The sequence below is a fragment of the Poecilia formosa genome, unplaced genomic scaffold (assembly GCF_000485575.1).
Source record: "Poecilia formosa unplaced genomic scaffold, Poecilia_formosa-5.1.2 Scaffold3, whole genome shotgun sequence".
Classification (NCBI taxonomy): domain Eukaryota; kingdom Metazoa; phylum Chordata; class Actinopteri; order Cyprinodontiformes; family Poeciliidae; genus Poecilia; species Poecilia formosa.
The window spans coordinates 558,779-571,038 of record NW_006799942.1 but is presented as its reverse complement, the minus strand read 5'-3'; the positions used below and the strand labels follow the sequence as shown (position 1 = coordinate 571,038).

The window sequence follows — 12,260 nt, the reverse complement described above, 5'->3', positions numbered from 1 at the left end:
AATGTCACAAAATAAATAATAGCTATTTTTGGGGGGAAAAAGTGGAAAGGAAATGGGAGTTGTTTACAACTTATATGCAAAATGTTTTATAATAACGCTCTTAATCAAAGGTTTGAATTGAATTTTAGATGAAAGTTGCAAATAAATCGATTGGCTAAGAAGAATTTCATCAAACTAAATGAATTATGTGTTTTGTTGACTTACCCAACATGTTGATGACTCCCTCGTTGTAAGCAGCAAACAACCGTATGGAGTCCTTGAACAGCAGCATGAACGCTGTGTTGATCACGCCATTGGTCAGTTCGTTGGAGTTTGGCTGTAGAACAGGAGGAAGGAAAATCAAAGCATTCACACTCAAAGAGTTTCAATACAAATGCAAATTACACTTCAGGCTTATGATTTTAATGCGACAGGATGTGAAAAAGATGAAGGGCTGGGGATGTTTCCACAAGCCGCTGTTCACAAACCTGAAAATCTAGCAGTGCGTCCAGCTGGTTCTGTATGATGGGCAAAGTCTTGATCAGCTTCTCTGTGTTCATGGTGCGCATCACACCCTCAGCCCTGAAACACACACACACACACACACACAGAAATGGTGAACAAAAGAGGAAGGCATACATGTGCTGCGTGCGCCATCAGTTTGTTTGTGCAGGAGGTGTACCCTCTTTTCATCTTGGTGAAGTCCACTGCGGCTAGTCTATAAGACATGGATTTTTCATTCAGGTATCGGCTGTAGCGTCTGATGAAGGTTGACATGTTGTATCCTGGAGAGAAAAGCATTAGAGACCGATTACATCTTATTGACGTCCCATAATACCTTCTTATTTTCATTTTTGCACCGCCTTCTACTTCACCTGTAAAACCAGCTCTAGCTTTTTTCTGCTTTAGACTTATTCACTTTCTTTTTTAGCTTCTGACTATGTAATCACACATTGGGCATTGTTTCAGCTTTCAGCAAAATTCAGCACCTTCCTGTATCAAACAAAGAGCTCCTTTTTCAGCCCCAGATCTTTTGAAATCATCTCTGAATACTGGCGTATTGATGGTGAAACAGAGCCAGGGAGAGTCCGACAGAAAGCTGTTTTGTCAGGCATGCAGCACTGCTGAGTCTACAAACAGTCAAATGGCATTAAATCACCTTGTAGTGCAGCCTTATCTAGAAAGTTGTTGAGGTTGAAGAGCGTGTTTCTGGAGGCAAGGTACTGCATCAATCTCTGATGGAGGAAAAACAGACAAAACAAAGAGGACAAAGTTAGTGATTTATGTCGTCCCGCTGCCTGGCAGTAGAGAGGTATGTCCACCGGGACGCATGAGCAGACGTGGTAGTCATGAAAGAAGCATCTCTGTGCAAGTTTTAGTTTGGTTGAGTTTAATTCGAACAGAGTGAATATGTTTGTAATATATTCCTGAAGGATAAACTCATACAAACACATATCTTTCATATCAATTTTCAAAAAGTAAAAGAAAAAAATAATCTTTAGTAATATTTAAAATAAAGAAATAAAAACAATTCTGGTGAGGAATAAATCAGGGCATTTCCGCAATTAAAATGACACACATGTAGCACACATGAAGATAATATTTGACATCTGCAAGCCCCAGAACTGGCCATGAACTGCCAATATGCCCAGTTCTGGCCAACAGAGAAAGTTTACCATGAAAACAGGCTGCAAGATGCTACAAGAAGTTTCCAAAACCCCAAACATGCATCCATGAAGCCTGCAGCCGGCACTGTGTGGTTACATAGAGTCCATGTTTCCAGACCAGATCAATTCAGAGAGAGATAAAGGTCAGAGAGAGATATATTCTTTGGACAGATGAGTCTAAATTTGAACTATCTGATCAATAGTGGAGATGTTTAAATAGACCTAATAAATTACTGGAGGAATAAAAGAAGCCCACAGGTAGAAGAGTCACGTTTTGGGATGTCTGGCTGCAGGTCGGCTCGCTATCATGGAAGCCATCATGAATTCAGCGGAGATGTTTGAAAATGTTTAAGCTAAACTGGAACTGGACCCGGAACAGAACAATGACCAAAAACAGTCCAGTAAAACCACCAAGACCTGGTTAAAAACTAAGAAAGGAAAACCCTGAACCCAGTCAAAGTCCAGATCTTGATCCCTCTGAGATGCTTCTGGGAGTTGGAGCAGAATCTGCAAACATCTCAAATATATTATTAATAAAACATCTTATTAATAAGGTAAACATTTTATGAGGTATCCAAATTTCTTTCCCAACTGCACATGATGCTGTGGTTGGTTATTCTGGTGTGTCTTATCAACTATTAAATAAGTTTGCCTTATTTGAAGCCAATAGAAGTTTTCATAAAGCACAGCATCAATTTGTTAAAAATTGCAAACATTGTGGGAGTGGCATCTTTTTTGAATTTGTGTTTCTTTCATTTTTTATATGGAAACTTTATTATTAAAAAATCTACGGTGTCTAGAAAATGGCAGGTTGCTCTCTGACCGGCTAGCTGCACGTTGCTTGATTTTGACTCTTAGAAGATTAGCTGACGTCCATCGGTACACACAAAAGGTAATTCTATGTGTCACAGGAGAAATGACCCTCTTAAGCCTTTTTACCCTGGACAAAAGCCCACTTACCCTGTATTAACATGCGCTTACTCAGGCCTGCTGTGTCACATGACTAATATGCTTAAATTGTGGAGACAATGAAGTCTTACTGCCTCCATTGGTTATCTTTGTAACCTCGTTTTATCTCAGCAACATTTAAATAATTCATAAAAGGCATGCAAATCATCCAGTGTGGGTTTAGTTTAAAAAACAGGAAATTAGAGGTTTAAAAATAGGCACTCTATGATCTCTGGTAAAGCTGGAAAGGAAAAGCTAATCTAATATTATTATATATATTTTTCTGTATGTGTATCGGTGGAGTATGTTGTTGTTTTATCTCTTTATTTGTGTTTGGTGAAATCTACAGGGTGACCCAGGATTTAGAAAAAAATGAACATCTTCTGTGTTGAAAAAATAAACACCCTAAGGGATTGAAACAACAAGCCTGCAGTAATCAGGCCAGCTGCTGTGTTATAACACAAGCACTGCATAGTTAAGGAAATGGCAACTAATTACACGTCACACAAAGGTTTAAAGGATTTAAAATGTTGAATCAGCTAAAGCACTATTTGCTCAGAGCTGTGAGGTTTTTTAATTTGTTTTCTATGCCTAAAATCTTCTTTGTCAGTGGGTTTGGTTTCAATTTCTGATATAAAATAAGAATTTTTACAGCAGGTAAGTTACAGAATACCATGGCCATGTCTGTGGTGCCTGTCAGTTTTTTTTTAAATGTTCTCAATCTGAAGGTCACGTTTTTACCAAAATGTTCTGCAAAAGATAATAATGCTGCTGCAATAAAAAAAAGAATTTATTCTTTGAAGTTTTACACAAATTTTACCAGAAATAACAATTGTCCTTTTTGCCATCTTTAAAAAGAGGTCCAGAAACAAAACTTCATAACATAAACTGCTTAAAACTGTCCAAAGTAACTGAAATGAATTAACTCATTAAAGTCTGTTCCAGCAACCTTGATAGTGTGTTTTTAATGTTGGAATTAAATTAAGAAATGTTTATTAGCTGCAAAAAATAGATTTTGGTTTATTTTATTAGTTTTTCAATAAGGGTCGAAGACATGATTTTCCTGCTTTCTTTTCATCTGAGGTTTTGTGGTTAACAGCAACACTTTACTATCAAAACTGATTCATGTAACTTTCTTTCTCCCTTACAGAAGATCCTTTAACTTACCAGCAGTTTTAGCCACTCACACCATTCATCTTCCACTCCCCGGATTAATACAATTAATCTTACTTTCCTAAATCACATCTCTTCTATACAAAGCAATTTCATTGTAAGAAAGAAGGATAGCTGTCTGATTTTTAGTCTATAATCTTCAGTGATTTCTGTTTCTGCTAAGCCAGTCAAAGAAGCCACACTCAGACAGTTTAAGCAGCCCTTAAAACGTCCAAACCGTCAGGTCACTAAAAGCTTTGCTTTTAGAGAGTCACCACCCTGCCGCATGCTTTCTGTCTCATCTGATCCCAGCTGCTCATCATTCAGCGTGTTTGATGTTTTCCTCTTGTTCATCGTGTAGAACGAGCAGCAAAGCGAGGCGACTTATCAGGCCGGCCACCGAAATGTCAGCGGGAAGCTTCATCGGTCCGCGTCGGACACGAGGAAGGCGTCCCTCTGAGAGACGGAGAGAGAGAGAGCTACCTGCAGAGCAGCAAGTCAGGCTTTCTGAAGGAAGGTCAACAAGATACAATCTCATCCAAGAGCCTCAGCGAACGCACACAATGAATTAATGCAAACTTGCTTGATGAAAAGGACGTGTTCATTACTAACTGCCTTAATTACATCAACAAAATTTTACAACTTATGCAAACAGGTTATTGCATCTTGTTTTCTTTTGGTCTTCTGACATTTTTTTTTTGCTTTGTAGTCGAATTGAACAGGATATGTGTCACGTTAAAGGGGTAAAAAGTTTGAAAGCTATTTATCAAAGCTTAATGTTATGCATTATAAAAGTCTTGCCCGCAAAGACTCTTGATTACACTTTTGAGAGGGATTGAATTTGAAAGAAAATATGACTTCCACAGAATTTTCCCAAGAAAACATGTTAAGCCCCACCAAGTTTTTATGTTAAAATAATTTTAGAAGTTACAAAAATTGAGAGGTGTATCATCATTTGGAAATAATAGCTTGTGAAATAGGTTTCATTTTAAACCCTATTTAAAATGAACAAACCACGGTTAGTCTGGAGGGGGGCAAGTAAAGCCTGGTGGCCCGCCAGGCTTATTATATGCCGGGGGAAACCCTGTTCTATGATTTACGCTTACAAAAGAATACATTTTTGTTTAAAAATCATATACTGGAACTTGTTTTTTTTTTACTTTGAGAAGACAAGCTGCTGTTCTGAGCTCCTCAATCGCTATGTTTAGCTTACCTCGCTGCCGTACATCATGAGGTGGTGTGTGGCGATGAGCGCTTTGAAAACCACAATCCAGCTGTTGCTCGTCGTGCGCTCCAGCAGCGTGTCTGCCAGATGGGGGATGCTGACGTTCAGCTCATTGGTGCAGTGGATCAGGTCTGAGGGACACAGAAATAAAAATGAGACAATCTACAGTAAATAAAAAAACAGTCTGAGTATGTAGAAAAATGGATGCAAAAATATTTCTCTAATGTAAAATTAAAAAATCCAATCTTTAATTATCTGTTGACTGAATGGAAAGAATCCTTTGATAAAAACAAAAAATAAAATAAAAACATAAAATGAATGTTAAATAAATGCAATTATGTTCATAATTCAGTTTATCTGTAATGATCAGTGTCTAAATATTACTCCATACTTTGTTCCTTCAGATATGTAAAAGTGCATATAGACCCATTTCTTTTGCCAACTCTTCAAAATGAGAAAAAAAAAATCAAGAGAATACACCATTTAAATAAGACAAAACCATGTTGATGTTTGGATCACCAAATCTATATATGGACAGTTATGCTATATCTGAAAAATGTCTTCTCTGTCCTACCATCACAAACATAATCACAAGAAGTTTTGCTAACTCTACTGGGCGATGTGTGCTTTGATCAGGCAGAAATTCATATTGAGCTTTTCAGCAACAAACATCAGAGGATTCGTTCATAGAAATGTTCATAAAATGCAACATTAAGTTCTGCTTCAAAGTTCCTGGGAAGATTGTTATTGTCCATGGCCTTTTAAAAACTTTGAAGCACAAGGACACTAGAGGACAGAGTGAATAAGAAGGGGACAAGGATTCTGCAGGATCTTGAAATATTGTCCAAAATGGTCAAAGATCCCTTTCTCTGCTTCTGGAATCACTTTTTTCAGGGTAAGATTGTCCCATAGTGATAAAATATGAAATAATTTGAATGGTGTTTTACCAGAAGTGCCAGTAAATGTGGAGAATGCTTTAAATTACTGTGAGTAAAAGCAGCGGCTATGAAAAAAAACATAAATTTATATCTTTGGGGAGCCCTGAATCAATGGAATAAGGAGAGCCACTGAGATTCACATCGACTGCTGCATTCATTTTCTCCGACTCAATAACTGCACACAAATCTAATAACAAAGAAGAGTTTTAATAAGAGTAACTGTGTAGGCAGATGAATCAGAATAAAAAACACATTTTTCACAACCCCATTATGTAGCTGCACAGCTTTCCACCTATTCAGCTCAAATGTTTGTAGAGCAAGCCGCAAGATCTAATTTGTTCCGTTGCCAGACACATGTTTTAACAGATAGAGAGTAATGAATGAGAAATTTTCTCTGGAGGGTCCTTGTTAGTTTGGCTGAGATAAAATTCATCTGTCTGGGGTATACATTTTTCACTTTAAGGATATGTGAAGCACATATCAACGAGGTAAGAGTGCCATGTTGTGCCGGTTTCCTATATTTAAAGGTTTAATAAACATCAGGAAATGTTGGAATAAAACTGGCTGAAGAGTGTGTTTGGAAAGTATTCACACCACTTGGACTATTTCAAGTTTTGTAACATTACAACAAAGAACGTCGATGCGTTTTATTTGGATTATAGACCAACAATTGTTGGAGAACATTAGTGAACAAACATCTTGAAGACCACAACAGAAAGGCTAGGAAGAAAGTAGTGGAGAAGTTCAGAGAAGGGTTAGGTTGTAAAACAATGTGTCAGTTATTGAAAGTCTCACAGAGTAGAGATGATGTGAAAAAGAAACGGTTCGTCTGGAGACAGAGAATCAAGAGCCGCATGGTAACTCTGGAGGAGAGGAACAAATCCACATTTCAAGTAGGAGAAACTTTGGGCAGGATAACGATTGGTCATACAATCCACAAATCTGGCCTTTAAAGAACTGCAGCAAAAAAGAAAGCCACAACCGAAAGAAAGCAATCAGAAGTCCCATTTACAGGTTTCCATCAGGGAGAAAGAAAGTGTTCTAGTCAGATGAGACCAAAACTGCACTTTTTGGCCTTGATGCAAAATTCTTTGAAAACTAACACTGCACATCGCTCCCCATGCAGTACGACTGAATTCAAACTATTTTGCAAAGAATGGGCAGAGCTCAGTGTAAAACTGGTGGAGACATACTCAAAAAGATTTCCATCTGTAAATACAGCAGACGACGGTTATGTAAACTATTAACTCAGGCAGGCTGAATACAAATCATGCCTCATTATTCAGATTTTTATTTGTAAATAAAATGTTGAAAACCATGTTCCCCTTTCTTCTCTTCTCACACTTACAGACTGCTGTGAGTTGGTTTGTCGTGAAACTTCAATAAAATCCTGCAAGGTAGCATTACGAACATATGAAAAACTTCAAGTGGTGCAAATACCTTTGCAAGGTGCTGTACAGATCATTTAAATTTTACTAGTCGACATAAAACTGGGTCAGGCTGCAGGAACTGTGGCCCAGATTCCTTATGGATTCTAGCAAACGAAGAATGCGTGGCATCTGTTAAAGCCCAGAGATTTACCGACTCCTTATAAAATGGCACAGGAGCATTTTGTGGCGTTACATATACAGATTTAGCTGCATGCCTATAAGTCAGCTAAATCATGTTGCTCTGATTTTCTGATATACACCAATAAAAAGACTATGGATTTCATTGACTTAGCAGTTTGTATTTCTGTGCATTTCGACAGTAAATGATGATAAATGGATTGTAATTTGATGAGACTGTTGATTCTGTGTAAAGACATTTTACATCTTGTCTTGGATCAATTCTGCAAAAGCTTTAAACCTGAGTAAGATGAGACCAACTGATGAGCAGGTGGACGGGAATCAGCAGCAGAACCCGTTAGATACAAGTAAATGCGTAACCTAAACTATAGTTACACATACATGTAAAAAAAAAAATACCACATCCAAAACATGGAGGTAATGAATTAGTTGCATGGAGGAAACAACAGTCCCAAGAGGAGAGATTTTGCTGAGTTATTGAGAAAATGTCAAATTGTTTCACAAGCAAACTGAGGTCATCGGGGATGTTTAACACTGACAGCTTAGAGTCTTCTTCATCCCAGGATGCAAAACATTCCTTGAAGAAACACACAAATGATAATCCACCTCAGGAGACGCCATTTAGCTTTTTAGCCCAGTTATCAGTGTGAAACCCTCCACACGAATCACACACTCAATAAGAAATAATAATAAAACATTAATTTTTGCTTTGTTGACACATTTGTGTTTGACTGCTGTAAGAAAAATGAAGTCAGTCTGTGCATGACACTCACTGTGCTGCATACATGCCATGATATTTGTCTGTTTAAAGGGAAAATATTAGTCAAAGGTCTGCACGCCTTCAGTGTCTGGAAGAATTCATAAAAAAACAAATATGTCTTTAATACACAGCTCCGGAAAAAAGTAAGAGACCACTTAAAGTGATCAGTTTCTCTGGTTTTACTTTTCATGATTCAGTAAAATGAACATCGCTCTTTTATTCTATGAACTGCTGACAACATGCCAAGCAAAAACTTTGTATTTATTTGCAAAAAAATGAGAAATGTTCTGTTTACAGTAATAAAGCTGTGTGTATGTTGGAAAGCTTCACCCTCTCCTGATTACTGCTTGACTTGTGGAATCATGAAATTCCTTAAACAACCTGTTTGACAACACGATGTAGAATAAATAATCTCAAAAATCTCACCATCCATGAATTATGACCTTCAGTTCAAGCATATGTTGTGATGCACCAAGACACAACAGCAAGTCCACCTCTAAGCTCTGAACAATCTAAAATCAGTACAACTTGCAATTAGGTGAAGGGAGTAAATATTTATTTCTGCTCAAAGCCAAGTTAGTTTGAATTACGTTTTCCTCTTAAAAACAGTTTTTATATTTAGGTGGAAATGGTTTTGTGTGCATGGAAACATCTGGTATCTGTTTTCGCTCATATCGTACTTTTCATGCTAAAGCAGACAGCTGTTTTCTGCTCTGAAGCCCTGATGCACAACCTGACCGGTCTCACAGAGACAAAGTTGACAACTAGCCGCTGAAGCGAGGAGATAGCTGCTGACACACCACTTATTTCCCCAGGGGGGGTTGATCCAGGCTGAAATCAGAGTAAGGAGCGTGAAATCTCCAGGTATCCAGAAAGGCAATTTACTTTCAGGGTTTATTTAGCAACTTTTCTGCAGAAATTTTCAAACTGAAATGTTTATTTGAAAGCTTGCTATGATTCCATTCTGTCTATACTGTTCAGTGGTTCTTCTGGCAGATATTTTCATACATGATAAAAAAAATCAGAAGGGATTTAACCACCGATATGTGGCAGTGCAAACAGCCAGAGGGAAGCAGTATTGATCCTATGGTGGCCAACTGTTAGTACTGATAACCCACAGCGCACATTGGAAATCATATAAATCGAAAACGTGATTAAAAAATGGCTTGGATGTTATCAGTGTCAGACGGTTGTGTCTTTTCAAAATTCAGGACATGTTTAATGCTCTTTAAGATAAAATAGAAGGCCTTGGTCTGTGAAGGATTTCTGCTCATAAAGAGACTTACTGTAAAAAGCCATAAAACTTTATTCAGTCTGCTTTAAGACCTTGGCTTTAGATGGAATGAAGAAATATTGAGGGTACGAAATCTACTGAAAAGATGAGGTCATTAAAATGACACACAGATGTGGGAGTAAGTGGAGCCAATTTAGGCACCCTTGGCTGCCTGTGAGGCGAAGTGGCGTCATCGACGGCGCTTTTGTTCTTCTCTGTGATTTTTTTAGCAATTGGGTTCAAAGAATGGAAAAAAGAAAAGGCAGTCCTCACCTTTTCAAACCAGATGTCCGAAACGTGTCGAAATAGTAACATAATCTCACACTGAAAATTGTTGAAAAATACAAATTATAGTTTGAGTATTTTTATTTATTATGGAAAATGTCCTATATTAAATCATAACTATTGCTTCTCTAAGGTTGTTACCACTGCTGTTAATGCTTTATAACCCGTTATTACACATCAGGCAGCCTTTATTCTTTTCCTGTAACACTTTAAAGCAGTCTGGGGACTGGAGGAACGTGGATCTGTCTGCCTGGTAAGCGCAGCTGTGTAGGTTTGGTCAGACTGGTTTGGATCATCATGCTGCTCAAATGCCCTATTTCAAATTTCTAATGGATTTTTATTAAAAACATCCTGATATTTTACAAATCTCATGATGTCATGCTCTCTAAAAAGGAGCATAGGATCTTCGGCCCACAGCATTATAGGTTCTCTACCGTACCTAACGGTAAGCAAGGGCTACTTTCTGTTACAGAAAAAAAATCCAACATTAGGATTTTTTTAATATTACAATTAGAATAACTATTAACACTCAACAATACATATAAAACAGATTTTTTGAAATTTTGTCATAAAGTTCTAAAAATATTTTCATTTATTTATTCTTTGGGTTTTTTTTAGCCACTCTTCAAAATGGGAAATACAAGAGAACATGCCACTCAGGTAGAGCTGTACCTGCAGCTGTGGCCATGAAAGAAAATCTCATTCTCAACCTTCATATTTAGTATGATCATGTACCAAACTGTACTCAGGTTTAGAAGGATGCATTAGACAAATGTTCAAATATAACCCCGGATTTTTATTTTTATTTTTATGAGGCTTCTGTCCTTCCAGCTCTCAGGTCTATTCTACACATTCATTTTGTCTCACTTTCTGTTCTCAATCCTGCCAAGAGCTTTTCCGGGCTGTTCCATTACAAAGTGTTGCTTTTTAGAACCTTGTTTACCAGGTAGTTCAGGGAAAAGAGGAAAAAAAAAACAAGAATGCAGTGATGGCTGCACAAAGAGAGCGTGGATATGGTGTAAGTGAAAATGAGGGGCTGACGTTGCTCTCATATGACTCATCAGTTTCCTCCAAAGAAGTTTTGTTGGGTCTTTATTCACTCAGTCACCAAGGTCCCCTCAGACAGCCGCAGGTTCAGAACCACTGACCTCCTCATCACGAATACATTTCCCGATGCCTTGAACATTTCACGCTCTGCATGCTACACCCTGCCTTATACAAGAGAGGCCCTCCAGCTGAAATAGAAAGTATCTCACAGAACAAAACAGCTAAACAAGTAAGCTGGGGCAGATTAATGGAACAAGGAGCAGAGTTTCCTTTCAGTTCAATAAAAAGTCTCATGTATGCTTTCTTTGTGGACCGTTGTAGGTGAAACTATTTTGTCCTTGAGAGCAGTTACATACAATCCATTGTTGAAACTATACAAGCTTTGCTTTAATTTTCTGAATACTCCCACTCATGACAGGCACTGAAGTGGGCAGCCTTCTACAAATTAATATCGGCACAGCTACCGAGTGCTTGAAGATTTGCCAGAAATAAATCTAATTACTCGAGGCACTGCGTCTGATATTTTTCAGAGTTTATATCAATGCTTTATTTGAAGTCGTCTGTTGAATTAAATTCATGTAATCAAAGCACAAAGCAGAAATCTTCAGCTTCTACCCACAAAACAACCACCTCCCCAAAAAACACACAGTCCACTTAAAACCTTCTTAATTAGTTTGTGCGAGGCAGTGATTAAATCAAACAATCAGTAATTACTTATTGTTGCACCAGTGCTTTTTGATGATTTTCAGTCAGTCTAATGAGTTTTTGTTTTTCTTTGTTTGTTTTTTGAATTTAAATAGGGGCAAAGTAATACAGATGTCAGAACGCCCGGTGGCAAACCTCCCTAAAGGGACCCATAATTCCCAGTGTCTCTGCTGTGGACATGACTGAGTAATGCGCTGCCAGAGTTGCCGGCTGACTGGCTGGGCATGCAGCTGGATGACTGACTCGCAGGCTGTTTGGCTACTTGCCTCGTGGTGTCTCTCCGGCTGATTTATCCACATTTTCCTCCAGATTAGCCATCTCACTCTTTTTGTTCATTTTCTGTCTTTTTTTTCAGTCTGTCCGACCCTCGGCTGCGTTGATTGGATGTGCTCTCTATCAATTATGTCAAGTGATTGTAAAAAAAAGAAAAAAAAAGAAAAAGAAAACTTGAAAAGGCCACCTAACCTAATTACAATCACTGGTAAAATGTACATGCAGGGGAAACCCTGTGCAGGTACAGTCAATCAGGTAATCTATATGCAGTGGGTGACGTGGTTTTCTGCCCAGGGCGCCATGGCCTGCAGGGCACCAAAAAACAAAAAAGCAAAAAAAAAAAAAAAAAGTATAATTTGTATCATTTATTCACTGCCAACTCAATCAGAACAGGCCCCCTCCTGTGGTGTAAGTAAGGCTGAACACAAAGAGTGGCTGAT

The 12,260-nt window shown here is 38.1% G+C and overlaps 1 protein-coding gene across 6 annotated transcripts in view; it reads right to left on the bottom strand.

Moving 5' to 3' along the window:
• Positions 1–12,260, bottom strand: part of LOC103138726 (phosphatidylinositol-binding clathrin assembly protein-like) — a 31,974-nt gene that overhangs the window by 17,624 nt on the left and 2,090 nt on the right. For all 6 annotated transcript variants that reach the window (XM_016672155.1, XM_016672160.1, XM_016672162.1 and 3 more), the window contains exons 2-6: positions 4,960–5,102; positions 1,139–1,214; positions 662–764; positions 468–561; positions 205–316 (exon numbers count right to left, since the gene is read on the bottom strand). In XM_016672155.1, coding sequence (XP_016527641.1) covers positions 205–316; positions 468–561; positions 662–764; positions 1,139–1,214; positions 4,960–5,102 — 528 coding nt within the window. The remainder of the gene's footprint in view (positions 1–204; positions 317–467; positions 562–661; positions 765–1,138; positions 1,215–4,959; positions 5,103–12,260) is intronic.